The following is a 22,915-nucleotide window of genomic DNA, read 5'->3' as shown; positions in this document are numbered from 1 at the left end:
CCTAATTCTTTTTTTTTTTTTTTTTTTTTTCCCTTCTCTTCTCTCTCTCTGTGCTCTTCTATTTTCTTATGGAGTCTGCTTAGCTAGTATGTTCTTATTGGACAGCAGGGCTGTGGAAAATTCCTCTCTGGATTTTCACCCAGATCTCTTTAAGAGATTTTTGGGGTCAGTTCTTTGGTTGTTTCTAACTCCCCAAACAACCAGATATAGAATCCAAGACCTCTTTCCTATTGGGACAGAGTATTTTTCCTGAACAACATTGTACATGAAGAGTAGAGTTACACAACTCTGTGTGGGTTAATTAGCATTTCTGACTTTGTTATGGTATAATTTTATTGTGCTTTTTAACAGAGCACAGATGTAAGGAAAGTAGCATTTCCATTCAGGGAGACAGATGTAGAAAAGTTAAACCAACAACAAAAAAAAGTTTACAGAAGGAGAGAGATAGTCTTACCAGCATTGTAGCTTTCCCCTTCCTCCTCTCCCCAGTCCTCTTCCCTCCCTTCCTCTTTCTCTTTCTCTTTTTTCTTTTATTCTTCTGTCCTCCCTCCTCCTTCCCTCCCTTCATTCCTTTCTTCCTTTTTTAAAAAAAACTTGTTTTACATAGTGTGACTATAGTAGTTGCATTTCTCTCTAAGCCTCTGTTGAAGAAAGGGTTGTAGCCTTTGGGAATACTGGACTGTGTGAGTTTGTAAGTAATTAAAGTGGACTAATTCCATTGGGATCATTTTCTTTAGTCATAGCATAAACATTTGTCAGTGTTATTTAATAAGGCTAAGGAATGTGTGTTTAGTTGGTTTAACTTATTTTTAAATGAAATTCTTAAGCGTGTGTGTATGTGTATGTGTGTGAATATCTATAGGTATATGTGTGTCTCTGAACCTAGGTCCAAATATATGTGAATGTGCAACTATTTTAGGGCAAACCTTTTTTTTTTTTTTTTCTTTGCTTAAGTAAACATTAGCATGACCATTTTATGAAAAGTCTGTGGCACTAATTCAACAGTTTGAAGCCATTTATAATATGAACTGTTCAGGGATAAACTTAGTAACCAGTTTACATTAAAAATTAATTTAGTGTGAAAGTGATTAGAATTTCATGTTCTAAAAAAGTATTTATATAAGTTGGTAATATTTAGAGCATAGCTCAAATAGCAGTACATTTTAGCTACTAAAAAAATTTCCTATGTTTTGGCACTTTAAAAATAAGATTATACATGTATGGCCAGAAAGGGGGAGGGAGTGGAAGGTGCTTGGTTGAGAAAACTCTTCTTTCTTCTTATTTTAGTTATATTGATGTTTTTTGCATCCATAGAACTGGTATGTTGTTTTCTGGTCTTATACCCCTCTGGAGATGATACCTCTTGAGAGTTCCCTACTGAATTAGATATTAATTACTGGTTGATAAAGAAGTGTAGCAATCTAATGGAATGTCTTTCCTTCTTTTTTTTTTCCTTTCTGATAGTCATTTGACGGTCACATTTTTAGATTTCCTTGATTTTGTGCTGAAGATTTCCTCATTTTGAAATTTCCTCATTTCCCACCATTGAGGAATAGAAGTGGAAACTTTCAGGGAGAAGTAACCCTGATATAAAATCATATAAACCAAAAAAATAGCATAAGGAATTCAACACAATAGTTTAGTAATTTGTCATGTGCTTGGGGAAGATGTGCTAGGCTCCTTTGGGCCCCGTTGCACCTGGTTTGTGATAATGCCTCTCTTAGAGCACTCCCCTTTCAAATGGTCTTAAATCGTGCTAATGGTTTTGCTTCTAAAACTTAATAGGTAAGGCTTTGAAGATATTGATCATATATCCTGTTTTTCTACAGAGGACTCTAGGAGAATGTTTGGTTCCTTGAAGGCAATCAGTAAATACATGTTTTTATTAAAATTACTTTTTTCTAGCATAGAGATCTTTAACTGTGTTCTGTCTTACGCTCATTGTTTCAAATTTTCAAGAGGTGGGTGAGCTTGAATGACAGAAAAGGGAAAGATGAAATATAATGGTGAATTTTCATTCAAATGAATGTATTTACCAGAAGGTCTTCTAATTATGGAGGTTTTTTTTGTTTTTGTTTTTGTTTTTTGTGTTTTTTTTTTACACATTAACCCAAAGTAAGCCTACTTGATTAATATGATTAATTAAAAAATAATTGAAAATGACTTCAGAAGGGCTTATGAGTTCTTTTAGGTTTGTTTTCTCGAAGTATGTTTTATGAAACAGTAATTCCAAATGCAAAGACTTGTACTAATTCATGTAAGCAGAAATAAGATTTGCCTCTTTTATACTCACATTGACATTTTTACTCTTTTATTGAGGCATTCATGATTTAATTGTATTTTAGTTATTTGCATATACCTTTGCCATCATAGGCTGGGGGGGGGGCAGGGTCAGAATGTTATTCATCACTCAGTAACTGTAAAAACTTGCCTGGCGAAGAAGCAAGGGGGAGATAGGAGGAAGACCATTTTGTCTTTTTCAGTGGTGCTCTAATGCAAAGCTAAATCAGCCAAATAATTTTTTTCAAAGTTTCAAAATTAAATTGTATATACAATTTTAATGTTTTATAGATTACTGCACTCTTTTCCATCCAGGCTTAGTGAATCATCGTCTTGGAAAAAGGGCCCACAAATAAGAATTTTAAAAATTCTGTTGTTTAATCAGCTTTAGGAATACTAGGTTTGTATGTCCCAGATTGAGTTAGGTTTAAATTTCAATTAACCAAAAAGTCTTTCTTGTTCATCTGGATCATGTGCTACTCCACTGAGTATTTGAATAGCATGAGCTTAATGCCATGAAGTCTGGAAAGCTATGGATGGAGTCCATAAGAGATTGGCAGTGGAGTGTCAAACCATTGACTTTAGGGCCACTGGATAGAGTTTGTTTCATTGTAAAAGGTTTGTTTGTTCTCTGGTAATATTTATTAGCATTCTCTCTTTATTTGCAGGACATAGCTCGCCTTTTGCAAGAAAAGGAGTTACAGGAAGAGAAAAAGCGAAAGAAACACTTTCCAGAGTCCTCTGGATCCAGTGCTTATGGAGATAATTACTACTATGAAAATGGAGGTAACAATGACTACATTATGACTTACTCTATCCTTAGACTCAACCATAGAACACTCCTTTAAATTTGTCTGTAAAGTGACCTCAGGGTTCATATGGATTTATGGCCAAATTCTATGTGAATCTGAATTTGTCTGTTCTTTAGTTGGATGACCAGAGCCATTTTCATGGCTGCTAAAACAACGGGCATTTTGTAAGATTTGGCATGCATTCTTTCGTGCTGCAGCCACTTGGAACCCTGTACTACATTCTAAGCACATAAATTGGGGTGTGGAAAGTGGGGGTGAGGCTCTGGGCTTGATCTTTCTCAAGGAAGTCTGGGCACAGTGTCCGAGGCAGCAAAGTGCCATGAATAATGAAGATGATACACAACACATCAGTTGGGTAACAAAGCTCTTGTGTTTTAAACATAGGCCACTGAGTATGTATGTTGATGACAAAATTAAAATTTAAGATTCCATGTTCATTATTTGTCCTTGCTATTTTGCTTTCTTGCTGTTTGATTACCATAAAGAAAAAAATCCTGAGGGTGAAAAGTCCCTTCAGAATTTCTCTTCTCTAGTGCCTGCTTTTGCAGTGTGGTGCTGGTGCTTTGTGGTGGCGGTTGTGGTGCTGGTGATTCTTTCTCTTACTAGTGTGTTGGGAAATGAGTATTTGCAAGTATTGTCCCATCCTTTTTAAAGATCTGTCAAAGGAAAGACATTTCCTCCAATTCTAGCGTCCGTATTGATTGCAGTTCAGCTGGGAGACCACACTTAGGATAACAAGTAAGGAAAACCTAAAGCAGATTCTAGAAAGTAAAGACATTAAGGTCCATGTTACTAAAGTCTCTTGTGAACTAATTATCAATTACTTCTCTGTGATTTCATTGTAAAAGGTAAGTAGGTGTTTGTGTTTGATGAGTGGAATGAAAGGAATGCATATGCAGATGTTAGTATTATTACTGTTGAGTACAATCTTGTCCAGCCACATTGTTCTACATTTGTTACCAGTAGAGCTCGGCTCTGTGGCATAGTTCGTAGGCAGGTTGATTCTCTCTCTATTGCTTGATGTGCTCTCCTTCCATAAGTAAAGTGCTCAGCTCTTTCTTGATAACCATTTTCATTATGCTTGTTTTTCTAATGAAATCATGTATCACATAATTAAAAAACAGACAAACAGTATTGCCTTATAGTTTTGTGCTGGAAACCAGAATGTGAAGAGTTTATTCTTCATATTCAGTTATAACCTTAGAAATGTGCTCTTGTGTTTTTTATTTGTTTTTATTTTTAATTCTGCTCTGGAATCATGTTCACTGCAAATAAAAGTCACTATTTAAAATAAAACTATTAAGTCTAGAAAAGCATTAGGATGGCAAGTAAGTATACTAAAGTATTAATTTTAGCCTCCCTCTGTTAAAACTTTACACTAATTTGAATTGGGACTCAAATCTGGTTGTTTTGATCAGAGTGCTATCATTCTTGAGGGCAGGGGACTACCTATGTTAAGAATTCAGTGGTTTTTCAGGAACATTTACTAAAATCATGAAGTCTTGACCTCCTGAGCATATGTATGTGAATATTGGAATTCCTTTTCAGTTGTGTTGTTGAGAGTTTATATGTTGCTGAACATGTGTGATCCTCATTCATTTGCCTTTGAGTTAGACCGAGTTGAGTTCCACAGAAACCCCATCATAATTCGGCTCATATGCTCAAAGTAATTCTTAGGTTCTTTGCAGTTGTCTTTTCCCAACACATAGGGATATTCTTTAATTGTACTTCTCTATCTTTATGTGTACTTTGATTTTTGCCATACTTATATAATAATTATAATAGATCATTATGGAAGTGGTCCTCTTTTCAGCTTTTATTTTGCTTCAGTGTAAATCTTAAAAATGATCACTTATAGATTTTCTACAAATATGAAATTATCTAAAACATCTGTCAGATTTATATCAACTAAAATGGCATGTCTTATTCATTTGTGAATCCATGTTTTTCTTTCAAAGCCACTGACCTGTATTACAGGCATATTAGTCTCTTTTAAGTCATGGTCTTTGGAGTCATAAGACCTTGGTTCAAGTTTCATTCCTTCCTTAGAGCATTTGTAATGTTGAGAAGTTATCTACTATAATCACATTAAGCCTTTCTCTCATCTGTAAGATGGAGAGTTTAAAAATACATCCTTCACATGGGTGTTGAGAAGATCAAATAATGTAATTTTGGTGAGGACTTAAACTCCAAAGTACTGTTGTTCATACATGTATCAGTGTTATGTGTGTATGACAGTATCTTCCATTTCTAAACAAAAATCATCTTATTTTGAAAGACAAACATGGAAGCACACAAATAAAGTGTGTGTGTATATACATATACATGTGTATGTGTATATATAAATGCATACGTGTTGGCTCTAAGGAACTTAATTATATTTGCCAAATAACTTGGTCACAAGAAAAATACAAGTCCCAGTCCCCACCCCAGTCTTTTTTCTTTCCCAGGTTTGAAGATAACACAAGTGAAGTAGACGATAGATATTTTTTCCTATCAACTCTGTGAAAATATAGTGACAGCTCTGTTCTAACTCTTGAAACACATTCAACTAAAGTAAAACTGATTATCAGTTAACTTTTCAGAAAGGATTAAAACCACCACCAAAAGGGGGCGCCTGGGTGGCGCAGTCGGTTAAGCATCTGACTTCAGCCAGGTCACGATCTCGCGGTCCGTGAGTTCGAGCCCCGCGTCAGGCTCTGGGCTGATGGCTCGGAGCCTGAAGCCTGTTTCCGATTCTGTGTCTCCCTCTCTCTCTGCCCCTCCCCTGTTCATGCTCTGTCTCTCTCTGTCCCAAAAATAAATAAAAAACGTTGAAAAAAAAACCACCACCAAAAGAACAATCATAGCCTCACATATCCATGTCAAAAACAGAACCCTTGTTTTTTGGGAGCTAGAAGGCAGACTTCATTCATGCAGCCCTTTGTGGGAACATTGGTATTAACACTGAACCATTGTTCCCTGGATATGGTTATCATTTAAGTAGCTAGTCAATTTATATTAATAATTCATAGCAGTAGTCAATTGATTCTCAGTTGTCAAGACACGCTTAAAATGATAGTTTGCTAAAATTATGGATACTTTTTTACCATAGAGAGTAATTGTTCTGTTTCAGTTTTGCTTTTATGCAAAAAATAAATTTAATCAAAAATTCTTCAGATGATTTTAGAAGACTGATTTTAATTTGGATATCATCTTTGAAGCAAATTTCCTTTTCTTCTGGAAAGCTCAAGAGGAAACAATTTGAAGGTTTTGAGAAGCGTTATGGTGTCAGTGATATATTTAGCACAAATTTCCCCTTTCTCAGTTCCTTTATTAGATTAACAATAACAAAGCTAAGACAACAAAAACAAAATGAAAGAAAAACCCTAAACACTAAGAAAATGTATAGTCCTTTATTTCCTCTACATCCCATCAAATTGGGGTAGCTGTTTCAGATGCAATTCAGCAAGTGAGTAATTTCAGCAGGAAACAAATCTTAGATAATTTAGTAGTTTTCTTGGAACTAGGGTTTCTTTTCTTCTGGTTTTTTTTTTTTTTTTAAGTTCATTTATTTTGAGAGAGAGAGAAAGTGCACAGAGTGGGGGAGAGAGAGAGAGAGAGCAAGCCCAAGAGGGAGAGGGGGGTGGGAGGGAGGGAGGGAGAGAGAGAGAGAGAGAGAGAGAGAATATCCCAAGCAGTCTCTGCACTGTCAGTGCAGAGCTTAGTGCAGGGCTCGAACTCACAAACTGTGAGATTGTGACCTGAGCAGAAATCAAGAGTTTGGATGCTTTAATCAACTAAGCCACCCAGGTGCCCCATGATTTATTTTTATTACAACATGTACTAAGAGTCTTAGACAATGTTAAATATGCCCTGCAAAGTGCATAGTAATTCCCTTCCTTCATTTTCACAATAGGCTTGTGCCCGAATGAGACTGGACAAAAGCACACCTCTATGTGCTGTTACTGAAATTTGTTACTGAAATCCCTGTGTTACATCAGGGATTTGTATATTTAGCACATATTGTCTTTTTATAGAAAGAATACAATATCATATTTTTTGAAGTGAATGTAGGGATGGAAGGGACTCCTTTTCCTGTATTCTATTATGGCATCCATTTTTAATTTTTTCCTCTGTAAAATTTAAGTTAAGTTTGGGAGCAGAGTTACCCAAAGATAACAGGGTCATTTACTCACTTAAAATTCTCTACCCCATCTTCTTCCACATTGAACTGCATGGCTGGGAATACTTGTTTTGGCCACCTAAGGAGAGAGAGTAGGGGAATACTAAAAACTGGGTCATTTCTCAGACTCTAATGGAAACTAGCAACATTCTGATAGAGATTTATTATCATTGCCAATAAGAATATTTGAAAGCCTCTTCCTGGGAACCTTAATTATCACAAAGCTTGGTTGTTTTCTGTTTTATGAGACTCCCTCAACCCCTACTTTCCCCCCATAATACTTCCAAATTAGTTTTATAAATAGAATTTAACATTTAATGGCCATGGCTTTTGTTATTGGCAAATATTAAAGTACTATATTAAGTCTCCATAATCATAATCAAGCTCTTCTTTCAGATTTAAGTTATTTCACATAATTTTAGTCTTTTAAATTTTTGACCATGTACCCAGAATCCTTCATCTATGCCTGGGCCAATCCAATAAATGCCCATCCCCTCTTTGCAGTTTGTTGAAACACTAGTCTTCTCCATTTTAAAATATGGGCCCTGTCTTTCCTGTTTGGTGAGTTCATATGCTCATTAAGTTAACCTACATTTCTATTTTTCACATCCCTCCACTTCCACTCAGACCAGCCACAGTCGAGGAGGGCAAGGGAATTGGGTTCTGGAGTCTCAAGGTCTTGTAGACTCCAAAGTGATGGAAACACTGTGAAGCAAAGGAAAGAGAAACCCAAACATCCGATGGAGAACTTGGAAGAGCTAGAAGATTACTGTTCATCAGGGAAACTTCTGTCATCCTGTAGCTCAAGCAAAGTGAGGGGCAGTCCCCAAATTGACTCTGAGCAGCGTGAAAGGAAGCGGTCTGATCATGAGAGACTTCGGAGACCTCCACTTCCCAAGATCAGTGGTGAGGTGTTTTTGAGTACCGGATTTGATGACTGGAAGGCTAACAGTAGCCATCGAACTCAGAATTGGGAAAAAAAGTCCAGACACCAAGACCGACTTTCACCCAAGTCTTCACAGAAATCAGGGCTTCATTACAAGGAAGCTGTGTATGGGAGGGACCGTGGGCAAGGTGAGCACAGAGAAAGGAAACACAGGCCCAGGACTCCTCCCTTCTCAGAGAGTGAGAAATGGCTCCAACTCCATGACACAGGTAATAAAGGACAGTCATGTTGAAAATCCTGGTATCATGTATATACATACAAGCAAATGTATTTAATAAGCATCTTCAGCAACGTATTCTTTCTCTGTAGTTTGTACTCATGGCTTTGAAATAAATCCTGGAGCCAAATATTATAAAAGGTATCTACTTAATACCAAGTATATAGGAAGAAGAAACATTTCTACATTTCTACTACTACCTTCCAAGAAAATTCACCAATTCCTTACAAAGTTCTTCCAGCCCCAGATTGCAGTGGACGTGCCCATCCCAGACACAGTTCTTCATTTGTCAAGACCATATACCAGAGAATCAGATACCAAATCATAGCTCCTGAATTTCTGGGTGTAAGTCAGATCTTGTGACACTGTCTTTGTATTATTTGCCTAACTAGAAAATCAAGGCTGGAATTACTAGCTTCTCTTGGTCTCATCTTTGCCATGTGTAAAGTGAGAGATCAGATAGGCATTCTTTTATAACAGCATATTTCAAATTGTGGGCCTTGGTCTATTTTTGTCAGAATCAGCTGTGCTGCTTCCTAAAGAAGCAGCTTTCTGGATCTCACACGTATTATAATTTCTATAGTTTCTCCTGGCGGTTTGGACTCACTTTAGACCTGAGGTAATTTTTCTGCACTTAAAGTTTGAAGATCATTTCCTTAAGTTACTTTCTAGGCTCTAACCATCAACGACTCTAATGCTACAGTTGGTGTTCTGAAATGCCGGTATCCGGTAAGTTCTTGGCATTTGTTTAGGAATAAGGTGAATGTCCTGGCATGTCTGAAGTTTACCTCTGAAGTCCTTCATTGACCCAGTAATGGTTCTCTCTTCTTATCTGGAAACTGCTGTGTGGTGATGTTTTCCTTGTGGTTCTACCACTGTAAGTCATAATTAGACCATAGTCCTCTCCCTGGTTCTATTGTAGTCTTATTGAAGTTTTGCAGCAATGCAAGGGTTATTGGAGAGTACCAACGAGGCATCTCTACTTATTTTCTTCCTAACTGTTGCCCAGTCAACCTCTACTTTTGGGTCTGGAAACTGGTTAGGTTGCAGATTCAGGTTGATTTAGTTTGTTTCTCCTATTGTGTTATCTCTTCCTATCATGTTAGTCATTTAAGTTATTAAAAGACTTGGTCATAAAGAAAATGAAAATTCAGTTCAGCAACCATATTAAGTACCTACTGGAAATATTCTCGCCTCAGGCTTTATGTTTGGGGATATATGCTTGGATCTGAGCCTCAGAGGGTTTTAATAAGTCAAGCCAAAAAGATGGAGTGAAAGTAAACAGTCATAAATTAGGTATATTTTGAACAAAGAGCTCTGGAGGAGTAGAGGAGAACTGATATCATCTGTCTATAGTGAGTTATACTATATCCAGATGTAGAAAGACTTGGAGTCCTAATATGGGAGAGAGTTGCCCCACCTCTGCATTTCTGATTCTGTGATTCTGATCCTTTAAGAGTGCTCTGAGGACCGGTTAATCTTTACGGCTTTTAGTTATTCTTGAGGTTTTCTTAAAAAGGCTTAGGAAGGGTAAAACTAATATGAAATGAAATACTAACTCACAACTCTGTTACTGGAATTGCAGGTAAACTCACCCAAGGACCCAACACAATGGTTTAAAAAAAAGGTGGCTAGGCAGGTACTCAAATGGCTACAACAGAGCTGCTGGTCTTGATATTCAACGTTAGAAATTCTATCTTCCTAGCTACTGCAGGCATTTGATTTTGTGACCCCACGAATAGAAGGTTACATTAAAATGCAATTACTAAATACTGGTGTCTATTCTTGTTTTTGTAAAAGCATAGTTCTTAATGTTGTTGGCATAGGCCAAAATTTTATTTAACTTATTAATTAAGAAACTAGCAGGGGCGCCTGGGTGGCGCAGTTGGTTAGGCGTCCGACTTCAGCCAGGTCACGATCTCACGGTCCGTGAGTTCGAGCCCCGCGTCAGGCTCTGGGCTGATGGCTCAGAGCCTGGAGCCTGTTTCCGATTCTGTGTCTCCCTCTCTCTCTGCCCCTCCCCCGTTCATGCTCTGTCTCTCTCTGTCCCAAAAATGAATAAACGTTGAAAAAAAAAATTAAAAAAAAAAAAAAAAAAAAAAAAAGAAACTAGCAGAGTGACAAAGAGCTAATGAGAGAATTTGAGGGCAGGCTTTTTTTTTTTTTTTTTTTTCAACGTTTATTCATTTTTGGGACAGAGAGAGACAGAGCATGAACGGGGGAGGGGCAGAGAGAGAGGGAGACACAGAATCGGAAACAGGCTCCAGGCTCTGAGCCATCAGCCCAGAGCCTGACGCGGGGCTCGAACTCACGGACCGTGAGATCGTGACCTGGCTGAAGTCGGACGCCTAACCGACTGCGCCACCCAGGCGCCCCGAGGGCAGGCTTTTTTATAGTTAGTTGAAAAAGGAATGGAAAATACAATTGTTAAAATTAAATATAAGATTGGTTAACTTTCTAAAGGACAGTAAAACTGTAACATCTTTGAGGGTAACTTCTCTAATGAGCTATTAAATCATAACAGCATATTAATTTTTCTACAGTTTAAAAGCAAACTTTTAACAGTTTTATTCTGTGAGAATTTAAAGGTAAGCTGTATTTGTGTTTGTTGGCGGAGGTCCTTGTGTCCTTAAACTGGAGAATGATGAACAGGAGACAAGGATTAGATTAAGAATTGAACTGTTAAGTATGGCTCACCTGATCTTTTGAAAGCTGGTGTTTGGATTGTTGAGGCTACCAAGATGAGAGCAGCCATTCCTTCAATTTCTTTCAACTAACTGCATTAAAAAAAATTTTTAAGGCATCTCTGTTTTCTATAATGAAATGTACAGTCTTACATTGTAGTATCTGAAGTTCCTTCTTACATACTCACATAAGCTCTTTTTACCTCTGGTACACAGCATACTACTATTTAGTGGGCAGTCCTGCCAGTCCAGAAATCTAGTATTTTATGATGGAGATTTTCTGCTTATGAGACATGTGAATTACGGTGATATATCAGTAGTTCAAATAAACTCTTTACCCACTAGATATTTGGGACTTAGATATTATTTCAGATACTTATTAGTTAACCATTTATTCATTCATTCATTCATTTATATTGAGATATAGTTAATGTATAACATTATATTAGTTGAAGGTGTACAACGTAATGATTCCATATTTGTGCATATTACAAAATGTTCACAATAAGTCTAGTTAACGTTCATCACCATATATAGGCACAAGGTTTTTTTTTTTTTCTTATGATGAGAACTTTTAAGATGTACTGTCTTAGCAACTTTCAGATATGTAATACAATATTACTAACTGTAGTCATCAGGCTTATTTATTTTATAACTGGAAGTGTGTACCTTTTGATCCCTTTCACCCATTTTACTCACTCCTTACCCTCTGCCTCTGGCAACTCCCAGTCAGTTCTCTGTATCTGTGAGCGCTTTTTTTTTTTTTTTTTAATGATTCTCTGTATAATTGAGATCATATGGTATTTGTCTTTCTCTGACTCATTTCACTTGCATAATGCCATCAAGGTCTGTCCATGTTGTTGCAGGTGGCAAGATGTCCTTATTTTTTATGGCTGGATAATATTAATTGTATATACACCACAGTTTTCTCTATCCATTCATGTGTTGAATGACACTTAGGTCGTTTCCATGTCTTAGCTTCTGTAAATAATGCTGCAGTGAACATGGGGATGCAGATATCTTCTTGAGTTAGTGCTTTTTGCTTCTTTCAGATAAATACCCAAAAGTGGAATTGCTGGGTCACATGGTAGTCTAATTTTTTTATTTTTTGAGGAACCTCCATACTGTTTTCCATAGTGGCTGTTTCCAGTTTATGTTCTCACTAACAGTGCATGAGGGTTCATTCCCTTTTCTCCACATCTTCACCAACAGTTATTATTTCTTGTCTTTTTGATAATAGTCATTCTAACAGGTGTGAAGTGATATTTTGTTGTGGTTTTGATTTGCATTTTTCTCATGACTAGTGATGTTGAACACCTTTTCAGGTACCTGTTAGCCATTTGTATGTCTTCTTTAGAAAAATGTGTATTCAGTTCCTCTGCCCATTTTTTTAAAGTTTATTTATTTTTGGGGCGCCTGGGTGGCGCAGTCGGTTAAGCGTCTGACTTCAGCCAGGTCACGATCTCGCGGTCCGTGAGTTCGAGCCCCGCGTCGGGCTCTGGGCTGATGGCTCAGAGCCTGGAACCTGTTTCCGATTCTGTGTCTCCCTCTCTCTCTGCCCCTCCCCCATTCATGCTCTGTCTCTCTCTGTCCCAAAAATAAATAAACGTTGAAAAAAAAAAAAAAAAAAAAAAGTTTATTTATTTTTGAGAGAGAGGGAGAGAATGAGAGAATGAGTGGCGGAGGGGCAGAGAAACGGGGGAAGGAGGATCCAAAGTGGGCTCTGTGCTGAGAGCAGTGAGCCTGATGCGGGTCTCGAACTCACAAACCATGAGATATGACCTGAACCAAAGTCAGACGTTTAACTAACTGAGCCACCCAGGCACTCTGCCCATTTTTATTTTTTTTTTTATTTAAAAAAAATTTTTTTTTAGCATTTATTTGTTTTTTGAGAGGCAGAGAGAGACAGTATGAGCGAGAAAAGGACAGAGGGAGAGGGAGACACAGAATCCGAAGCAGGCTCCAGGCTCTGAACTGTCAGCACAGAGCCTGACGTGGGGCTCAAACTCACGAACAGTGAGATCATGACCTGAGCCGAAGTCAGACACTTAACTGACTGAGCCACCCAGGTGCCCCACTCTGCCCATTTTTAAATCCGATTGTATTTTGCTGCTGTGTTGTATGGGTTTTTTATGTATTTTGGGTAGTCACCTCATATCAGATTTGCAAATATTTTCTCCCATTCCGTAGGTTACTTTTTCATTTTGTTAATGGTTTCCTTTGCTGTGCAGAAGCATTTTAGTTTGATGTAGTCCCACTTGTTTATTTTTGCTTTTGTCACCTTTACTTTTATGTCAAATAAAAAAAAAAAAAAAACATTTCTAAGAGCTTATGTTTTCTTCTAGGAGTTTTATGGTTTCAGGTCTTATGTTCAAGTCTATAATCCATTTGAGTTAATTTTCGTATATGGTATATGAAAATGGTTTCGTTTCTTTCTTTTGCATGTAGCTGTCTAGTTTTCCAATACCATTTCTGAAGAGACTATCTTTTCCCCACTATATATTCTTGGCTTCTTTGTCATAGATTAATTGAACATATATGCACAGATTTATTCCTGGACTCTATTTTATTCCATTGATTTATGTGTTATTCTCTTAAATTTTTTTTTTAATGTTTTTGTTTATTTTTGAGACAGAGACAGAGCATGAGCAGGGGAGGGGCAGAGAGAGAGGGAGACGCAGAATCTGAAGCAGGCTCCAGGCTCTGAGCTGTCAGCCCAGGGCCCAAGGTGGGGCTCCAACTCCCGGACTGTGAGATCATGACCTGAGCTGAAGTCGGACGCTTAACTGACCGAGCCACCCAGGTGCCCCTGTGTCATTCTCTTTTAAACTGACTGGAGGTGACAGTCTTATCACTCTGTCAAATCAAATAAGTCTGTTTATTTGACTATTTCATTTGAATGTCCTCCAAATGTCTTTGATATATATTAAAATATTTTCTCAGTGAATTTGGTGCACAGGCGGAGGCATAAGAAGGGAGAAGGTTTAGTGTGTTCAAATCTGAACACATCCCACTCTGTTGTTTCTTTCACTGGTGGCAAAATGGAAGGAGTAAGGCATAAGTGTGATCTTCCCTGTCAGACTCAACAAGGCGTTGAGCATTTGTTGAAGTGTCCTTTTCCTGTAGGTAGGAGTATAGTATTACAACCTCTTTTCCACCAACTTTGTCCAATGTCAGCTTCCCTAATTTCATGTCTTTTCCCTGAAATACTGTTTTCTAGTTATGAACAAACTAATCATAACTTAGGGAGGTTTATATTTCATTTAAATATGATCCACTCTTATGAGTATCCCTCTGTTTCCTGACTGTCACAAACCACTCAGAAATCTGACTAAAGCTAGCCCTGCCCAGCCCAGCAATATAAGATTCAGTAGTTCTAGAGATGATGGGAAGTTGAAGTGGATTTGGATTCTAGGTACACAGACGCTAAAGGCCTGAAGCTAAGAGAGCCAGGTTTAATAGTCTATGTGGGAAAGAGAGATGAGTCCATGGCTTTTGGATTTACCACAGAGCTAAGTTCAAAGCTCTACAAAGGCTTCACCAGATAATTTAAATTTCTTCATGTGCCCATAATTTAGTTGTATTCTTTTTCTTTTTTGTTTAAAGCAAGTGAATCAAGTGTATTGAAGTATTTTGATAAAAATTATTTTAATGTATGGTTATTTTGATGGACATAATACAGTAAACTAATAGCTTTAATGCCATTTTCAAGTAAGAATCAACTGTTAAGATTTAAAACAATCAACCCGAACTATCAAAGGCCAGATCTCATTCAGGTTATTTAAATTAGTCCTTCAGGTTTGAGTCAAAGATTTGTATGTTTATGTAAAGCACCTCAAGTGGTTTTAATATATAAGTAAGGCTGAGAATCACTGATGCAAAGAAATAGGTAATTAGGAGTAAATTTTCTTTTTACCTTCAATAATCCATTTACTGAAAGTCACTATTCCAGATGGTCACTCTTGTTTGTGGCATTAAAAATATTACTTCTCAATATAATACATTCACATTGTTGAGTAATTATAATTTATTTATTTATTTTTAATGTTTATTTATTTTTGAGAGAGAGACAGACAGAGCATGAGCAGAGGAGGGGCAGAGAGAGACAGAGACACAGAATCCTAAGCAGGCTCCAGTCTCTGAGCTGTCAGCACAGAGCCCAACACGGGGCTTGAACTCACGAGCCTTGAGATCATGACCTGAGCTGAAGTCGGATGCTTAACTGACTGAGCCACCCAGGTGCCCCAATAATTATAATTTATAAAGGATACACAGAGGGGAATATCTGCAGTGTTGAAATAAACATCAGCAATTACCACTTGACTAAAAGTTATAAAAAGAATATATGCTGCTTATAAAACTTCAAAGTAGGGGAAAAATTCCCCACCCATACCCCATGTTCCTTTTTTCTCAGAGGAGTAGACATCTAAGGTCATTATGTTCTCTGGTATTTCCCTTATGTTACATCTTCCCTAAAATTTAGCAACAGCATTGAGCTGATGGAAACTACAGGAAAGATCCAGAGCAGGTGGGTTTGTTCACCATCAGAGCAGAAGCCACAGTAGGGCCACTGGTTGGCTAACAGGGACTGTCATGTAACTCTGAGGTGATGCTGTTTCTGAAGTAAAGTACACAAGGCTGAGTTAAATATAAGGAAGACTCTTACTTCTTCCAGTCTTGACAGCCTCTTTATAACTCTGACTCTGTAACTTTCTTGATTTTTTTTTTTTATTTTAGTATCTTAACCTTTTCTTTTTTTTTCACTTGATATTTCGCAAAAGCCTCACTTACAGTTCACTGTATGATTTCCTGCTGTTGAAGAAAGTATGTGAAAGGGGAGTTTTTCCTGGGCACTTTTGGGTGGGTAACTGTTTAAATGTGTGGATAATTTGCACTACGACTTCTGTGCCTCTGGGAAAAAATTATTTCTGGTGCACTCTACTCTGAATTCTGTAGTGGTGCCAATATTGTCAATATTAGATACAAAAAATAACTTCTTAAACTTTGCAACTTTTCAGAAAGCAAATGCAGTTGCCTTATTATATTGAGTTTTCTAGGAATGAAGCCAAGAGGAATGAAAGAGGCTGTGTCTACCCCGTCACGAGTGGCTCACAGGGATCAGGAGTGGTATGATGCTGAAATTGCCAGAAAACTGCAAGAAGAAGAAATTTTGGTGAGCAAATTTTCATGCAAAAGTTTAGGTGATAATCACTAAGTTTTCTTGAATAAAATTTGAGATTATGTGATAGGCATTGTGATCCTCTATGAGTTGAGTATGGGTGGAAAAGCAAGATAACGGGAATAGAGTGTCCAGTTTTACTTACTGAGTAAGCATTACCATCATAATTCCATATCCCTATCTGCTGTGGAACATGATAAAACAGTCCTGCTCTGGCTGGTGGCTGGTGAAAGTATACCAGTTAAACTTCAAGGATGTTACTTACAGCTGGTTTGAAATACTCGTGTATTTCTATGTAAGATTTTTAAAAATGGACAACACAGATTCTAATTAAATTACCTTTTTTTTTTTTTTTTTTTTTTGTATTTTTTTGTACCATAGGCTACCCAGGTAGACATGAGAGCAGCTCAAGTAGCCCAGGATGAGGTGAGTTCTTATTAGTTAATAAGTTTTTGAACTAATACTCGTCAGAAGTAACCCAGTAATTTTCTGCCCATAACTCTGCAATCAGTGGTACTGACTGGATTTTGTTTAGGAAATTGCTAGACTCCTCATGGCTGAAGAAAAGAAAGCTTACAAGAAAGCCAAGGAGAGGGAGAAATCATCTTTGGACAAAAGAAAGCATGACCCTGATTGGAAGGTAAGTTCTGTTTATTGTTTTTATCTTATCTTATTTTATTTATTAATTAATTATAAAGGGGACTCTGCTTTTAGGGTAAGTTCTACCAGTGTATTTGGCATACACAAATTACTTGTATTGCATATGCAAATCTGACTCGTAAATGTTATTTCATTACAAAAAATCATAATTCTTCAAAGTAACCATGAGAAAGTAACCGCTAAGATTGAAAAACTCATTCCATTCATTTTAATACCAATTAAGTTGCACATGCCACTGGTCATGAGTAATCTAAGTTTTACATATTAGTAAAATAGGTAAATATTATTACCTTACAGGAGAATGTAGTATTTTCACATGCTTTCATGTTTCCCCAGTGGCCTTTTCTCTCTTTCTCTACTTTCTCTCTGTCCATCCGTGATCATGTACCCACTGTTTCTCTTTCCTCTGACATAGCTAGATCCATGGCAGGCTGACACATACCACCAGCAGCCATCTCCTGTCAGAGTATAGGAACTGCCTAGCATGAGCTGGGACTGTTGTCTTCCACTCATTAATCAGGAACACTAGACAAAATGGTTACTGACCACAGTTTATTCTTCTATAGTCTAATTTTTGTACGAGGTGGGTGCAAGTTCAGTTTAACAGACTGCACTCATTAGTTACTGTGTGCACTGCACCACTGTGGACTTGCAGGGAAAGAAAAAGATATATTTTCCTCATAATAATATGTAACGTAGGAGGAAGACAAACTAGACAGGTAACAAATACAGGGTTGAATTGGCTGAAGAAAGCATAGTAGAAGAACAGAGGAGTTGCTGGGGCCAAGAATTCCTATAGTAGAGGCTTTTCAGAGGGAGTTTGTACTAGGCCTGGGAGGTCGCAGCTAGGGTGTGTACCCACGCATAGTTGATGTTTAGCGCTGTTCTCTCTTTCTCTTCTCTCTCAAACAAATTCCTGCCTTGGATCTCTGGTTCGGTCTGAGTCTCAGCATTGATTAGGAGGAAAAAGAAGACATAGAAACCATGATAATCGTATTGCTCTGCTATTTCCTATTGCTCAGTTATTCAGTTGTCGGTCGAAAAACAAATGAAAGTATTTTTTCCATGTTAATTATTTATAGGTATCTCCTTCTTTCACCCTCCTAGTAATTCAGGATTTTTCCTGATGTATTTTATTTTAGAAGAAGGGCTCCCAAATGCTTCTGCTTATACAAATTTAAGCTACAAATAATTGCCCAGAAGTTACTCAGATTCTTTGTTAACCCAGCTATGAAGGAGTAGGTATTTCTGAGGATTGCACATCAGGCAGGTAAAAGGGGAAAGGTCGCATGTCTAGCAAGTGTTCTAGCAAATTAGAGTCTGATTTCTAGATTCTATAATTGGTGCTGGTAGAGTTCTTCTCTTAGAAAGGTTGGACTGAATGTTCCTTAGTTTCCTAGCTTGAAAATCACCATCCCCAAGTCAGATTTTCAGAAATAGGTTTAAGGGCACAGACCAACATTCCACAGACTGGAAGTTCTGGTCAGCTGCTGTGCAGCTATTATGTTAATAATGGGTGTCCAGGTGTATTCCTGTGGGGGAGCATGTTCATGTGTATGTCGCCCATTCATCTGGCTGCATTGACAGCTTCCAGCATACTTTTGTGACTGTAATTTTTTTTAAATCTCTGAGTGGCCATATGTAAAAATATTTCATGTTGTTCGACTGAATGTAAGTAACTTGAAATTACTAGAGTTTGGCATGATTTAGATATTTTCTAAACCTAATAATCTTACTTTTGTTTTCTATATGTGTGCTTTTCTTTTCTTTCATTTTTTTTTCCTTCTTTTTCTGTCCATAGCCAAAAACAACTAAATCGGCACACTCAAAGTCAAAAGAAAGTGATGACCCTCACCGTTCTAAGAATGACAGGCCAGCAAGGTAAGATGACACTTGAAGAGGGGAGTGAGGAACTTGACTTTGGGGTGAGTAAGGAGTTGTGGATTGTCTGAGAAGAGTATTCTCTGGAGAGGAGATCCAGAAATCGGCAGCTGTGAGATGGTATCAAGTCTTGTGGGAGTATTCTCAAATTTTGTTTGCATTCTTTTTTTTTCTTTTCAATTTTATTTTTTATTTGTTAAAATTTACATCCAAATTAGTTAGTATATAGTGCAACAATGATTTCAGGAGTAGATTCCTTAGTGCCCCTTACCCATTTAGCCCATCCCCCCCACAACCCCTCCAGTAACCCTCAGTTTGTTCTTAAATTGGGTTGAACAAGTCAAATCAGGAAAATGATCATTTTACTGGAAACTAGGGTTTATAAAGAATGATATGTTTTTTGGTAGGACCAGTTCCTGTCTTTGGATTCACTGAACTGATGCCCTTGGCTAAGAAGGGATGAGATTGATGTTTTTCCCAGTAAAATCCCAGGTTTTAAGTTTTACTAAGTTTTATGGTCACATTGGTATGTGCATGATATTTACACGTGCTTAAATTCATTTCTGCATGAGTCTCAAAGCCTTGGGACACTTAGTTTGAGTCATGGCAGTCTATTCTAAATTCCACTAGATCAAGTAGCTGTGGCTGTGGTGTATGTACTTTCTGACTTCTCTCAAACAGCCTTGGGTTTCAGTTAATGGACCAGTTGCTATCTTTCTACCTAAGTGTAGACAACATTTAAGTCTCTGGGGAAGCAGAAAGCAACCTTTTTTTTTTTTTTTTTTTTTTTTTGGTCCTTTATTGATTTTTGTTGCTTTTCAAAACAAAACAACATAATTGGACTAGAAAGAGAGAATATTATATACAAAAAGACAAAAGTAACACTGAGTCTAACACTTTGAAAACTCTGTTAAAACCTTGAATTTTCATCCTAATTATTAATATCTGTTTTAATTCTAAAACATAAATCTTATCACACTGAAAAACATATAATGTTGTTGCCACTCATTGCCCACACTTAAGCTGCTAGACTTGTTTTCTTAAAGTGAATATATTTAGTGTCTTTAAAAAGCCATAGTCTATTTTTAAACTCACGGGCTTTCAGAAAGTAAATATCCTTCGGAAAACTACATCAGGTTTGTAAAGCTCTTAGGGCAACACTAGTATATTCTGTCAATTGTATAAACTTGGTTCTTCTTGTATCTTTTAGTTAAGCACATGCCAGAGGTTTCTTTATGGCATACTTTATAATTATGTACTTTTATTTTCATCCCTGCAATATCCAAGTTAAAAAAGGAGTAACTCATCTGTTCTCAGTAGGTTAATAGGTGTGGTTTATTATGCTTTCTTTAGTCAGCTGAATTAAAATCTTTAGGCTTACTCTGCAATCTTCAAAACTTGTGGGCTCTTTAGAACACTAATAATTTTCATATCAGATATGATAGAACAATCTGTAATGGCTATTTAAAAAGATGTATTAAAGTTGAAAATAAGTTTTTGAAATATAATACGTACTTTTAAAAATATTTGGCATATTGAAAGAATGAATAATCAAATGATCCTGTATTAAAAATGGCTATTATAAATGAATGAAAGTCACCTATGACTGGTAGAACTGACTGGAGAGAAACATTTGTCTTTAAGTATCGGTTACAGAAAGATTTTTTGTGTAGATACAGATATAGATACAGGTAACAAAAAAAAATTAGAATTTTACAAAATCTCTATTTTCATAGTTAGAAATTAAGCCTAGTATTATAGTTGCCTTATACAACTAATACTGGAATATATGCTTTCTGATGAGAGTCTATGGTTTCCTCTTTAACATTTCCCCCCCTTTTTTTTTCTCCCTCACATTTAATTATATTAGATTTAGTTAGCTATTTGTACAGAAAGAGATGGTTTCAGGGATTGAAAAACATGGAGCTTCCTAGGTCTAGAAGTTTACTTCAGTGTAGTGATAATAGTAGTAGAGGGAAGACAAGTTATTGGGAGGAGCTTATAACATTCATGGTCAAGAATCAGTTTCTTTGTCCATTACTCTATCTAAGGAAATGGAGTATCAGCTGGCAATCTGAATTAACTTCAACTCTTTGTAACTGGAAAAAGTTTCAACCAAGTTCCAAAATCTTTTAAGTATAGTATTTTATACTGATACTACTACCTGGTGTTTTATTTACATTTTTCTCTTAGAAAAGAGAAAACTTTATCTTAGAGTAAGCAGCAGTTACCAAGAAAGAACTGCTTCCTGTTCTCATGAAATTTATCATCTAAGCAATTATACAAATAACCATTATGTTGAATGCTTTGGATGAAAAGTGCATGGTATTATAAGAAAAGGAGACAGCCTAGTCTGGGTATCTAGGAGGGCCTCTTCAGTGACTTCTGAGTAAATTCTGAAAGGTATTTTGCCTGTATTGCTAACTGAAACATGTAAGTCATTTCATGAGAACAACAGGAAACAGGTATTCCCAATACATCCAAAACTATAAAACAAACTGTTGGTTAACAGGATTTTTCTAATTTTGGATGTGAATACCCTTCACTTTAAAACAACTATCTCCAGTACAGTGAATCTGTTTGCTAGGGATCACTGAACGCCATAAGCCAAGATTTGTCCTCTGTATAATCAGAAACTAAGGAGAACAGCATGCAAAGAGAACTGAGCGCATTCTAGATTGACTTGTTTTACCCTAGTGGATGTGTGGGAGTTCTGTGCAGTGTTGCACATGCTGACATCCTTTTCCTTGATGAGGAATTGATCGTGAGGTAGTAATATTGTTTGTTTGTTTATTTTTAGGAGTCCCATTTGGCTTTTGTTTTTCTGGGTTTTGATCATTTGATATAAGAGTTTGCAAAAATGTAGAGATGAGGCTCTGCTCCCTGATTCCCAATCCCTTTTTCTTGGGTCTAAGTTACTTCTTTAACCACCTGTTTTTTGAAGTTGAGTTTCTTAATTCTAGTTCAGATTGTTTGTCTCAACTCTTCCTGCCAACTCATAACACTGCTTTTTAAGGTAAATGTTATGTCAGTCGATAACAAAAGAAAAACACTATTTAATATTTAATATTTAATATTTGTTAAACACATAGTTCAAAGTGAAAAATAAGAAAAATGAAAAATACCATATCATTTGTTATGCTTACATTAATTATATGTGTATAACAAATGCATGAAAGTATTAAAATATAAGCCAAATACCATTTAAAAGTATAATATACAGACTATATATATATGTATATATATACATATGTATGTGTGTATATGTGTACATATATGTGCATCTGTGTATATGTATATGTGTATATATGCACATAAATGTATATATACACAAATATAAGTGCATATATATATACACACATATATATACATATATACATATATGTGTGTATATATATGGATATATATATATATATATCCACACACACATGTACACACATATGCATATGTGTGTATAGTCTTGGATGCAGATACTACTGCTGATAAAAATACACATCTATGTAGCAGACCATAGCATAGTAAATAGCACAAATTTTGAAGTCCAGGTGAGTTTGAGTCCCAGCCCTGCCACTTAACAACGGTGTGTGCTTGGACAGATAATTTACTTCATCTCACCTAATTTAACTCTAAAATATGTGTATGACAGTTACCATGCAGCTTGTCCTGAAAGTTGATTGACATCATCTGAGTAGAACCCATACCACAGTCCTCAGTATATACACAAGTTTGTATCCTGTGGTGACCTGTTGCAGACACTGAATACCCAAGGAGAGACTTATTGCTTAGGGACAGAGTGAGAAATTTGAAATCACGTGTCTATATTCTTCTATGAAAGAGACTTTGTACCAAGGTTACCATAACTTTCTGAATTGCAGTATACTTATGCCTTCCAGCTACAAAAAGCATCTTACAACATGGTTAGATATTTGACACATTATGTTACCTATCTGGTTCCATGCTTTAACATAACATTTAAGTGTACCTTTGAGAAGCAACAACAAAAAAAAAAAAGGAGAGATTTTGTTCTTCATCTTCATCAATGTCAAGTTTTTGCAAAAAATCTATGTAACATAGTTTTAGAATAATAAAAA

The 22,915-nt window shown here is 36.6% G+C and overlaps 1 protein-coding gene across 2 annotated transcripts in view; it reads left to right on the top strand.

The window, feature by feature from the left end:
* The window catches only part of CCDC50 (coiled-coil domain containing 50), a 66,779-nt gene that overhangs the window by 35,401 nt on the left and 8,463 nt on the right, over positions 1–22,915 (top strand). Inside the window, exons 5-10 of one of the 2 annotated variants that reach the window (XM_045502589.1) lie at positions 2,949–3,066; positions 7,885–8,412; positions 16,162–16,277; positions 16,665–16,709; positions 16,819–16,923; positions 18,745–18,824. In XM_045502589.1, coding sequence (XP_045358545.1) covers positions 2,949–3,066; positions 7,885–8,412; positions 16,162–16,277; positions 16,665–16,709; positions 16,819–16,923; positions 18,745–18,824 — 992 coding nt within the window. The remainder of the gene's footprint in view (positions 1–2,948; positions 3,067–7,884; positions 8,413–16,161; positions 16,278–16,664; positions 16,710–16,818; positions 16,924–18,744; positions 18,825–22,915) is intronic. The other variant, XM_045502590.1, reaches the window with a different exon arrangement.

Source organism: Leopardus geoffroyi, chromosome C2 (assembly GCF_018350155.1).
Source record: "Leopardus geoffroyi isolate Oge1 chromosome C2, O.geoffroyi_Oge1_pat1.0, whole genome shotgun sequence".
NCBI classification, from domain to species: domain Eukaryota; kingdom Metazoa; phylum Chordata; class Mammalia; order Carnivora; family Felidae; genus Leopardus; species Leopardus geoffroyi.
This window is presented reverse-complemented; position numbering and strand designations above follow the sequence as displayed.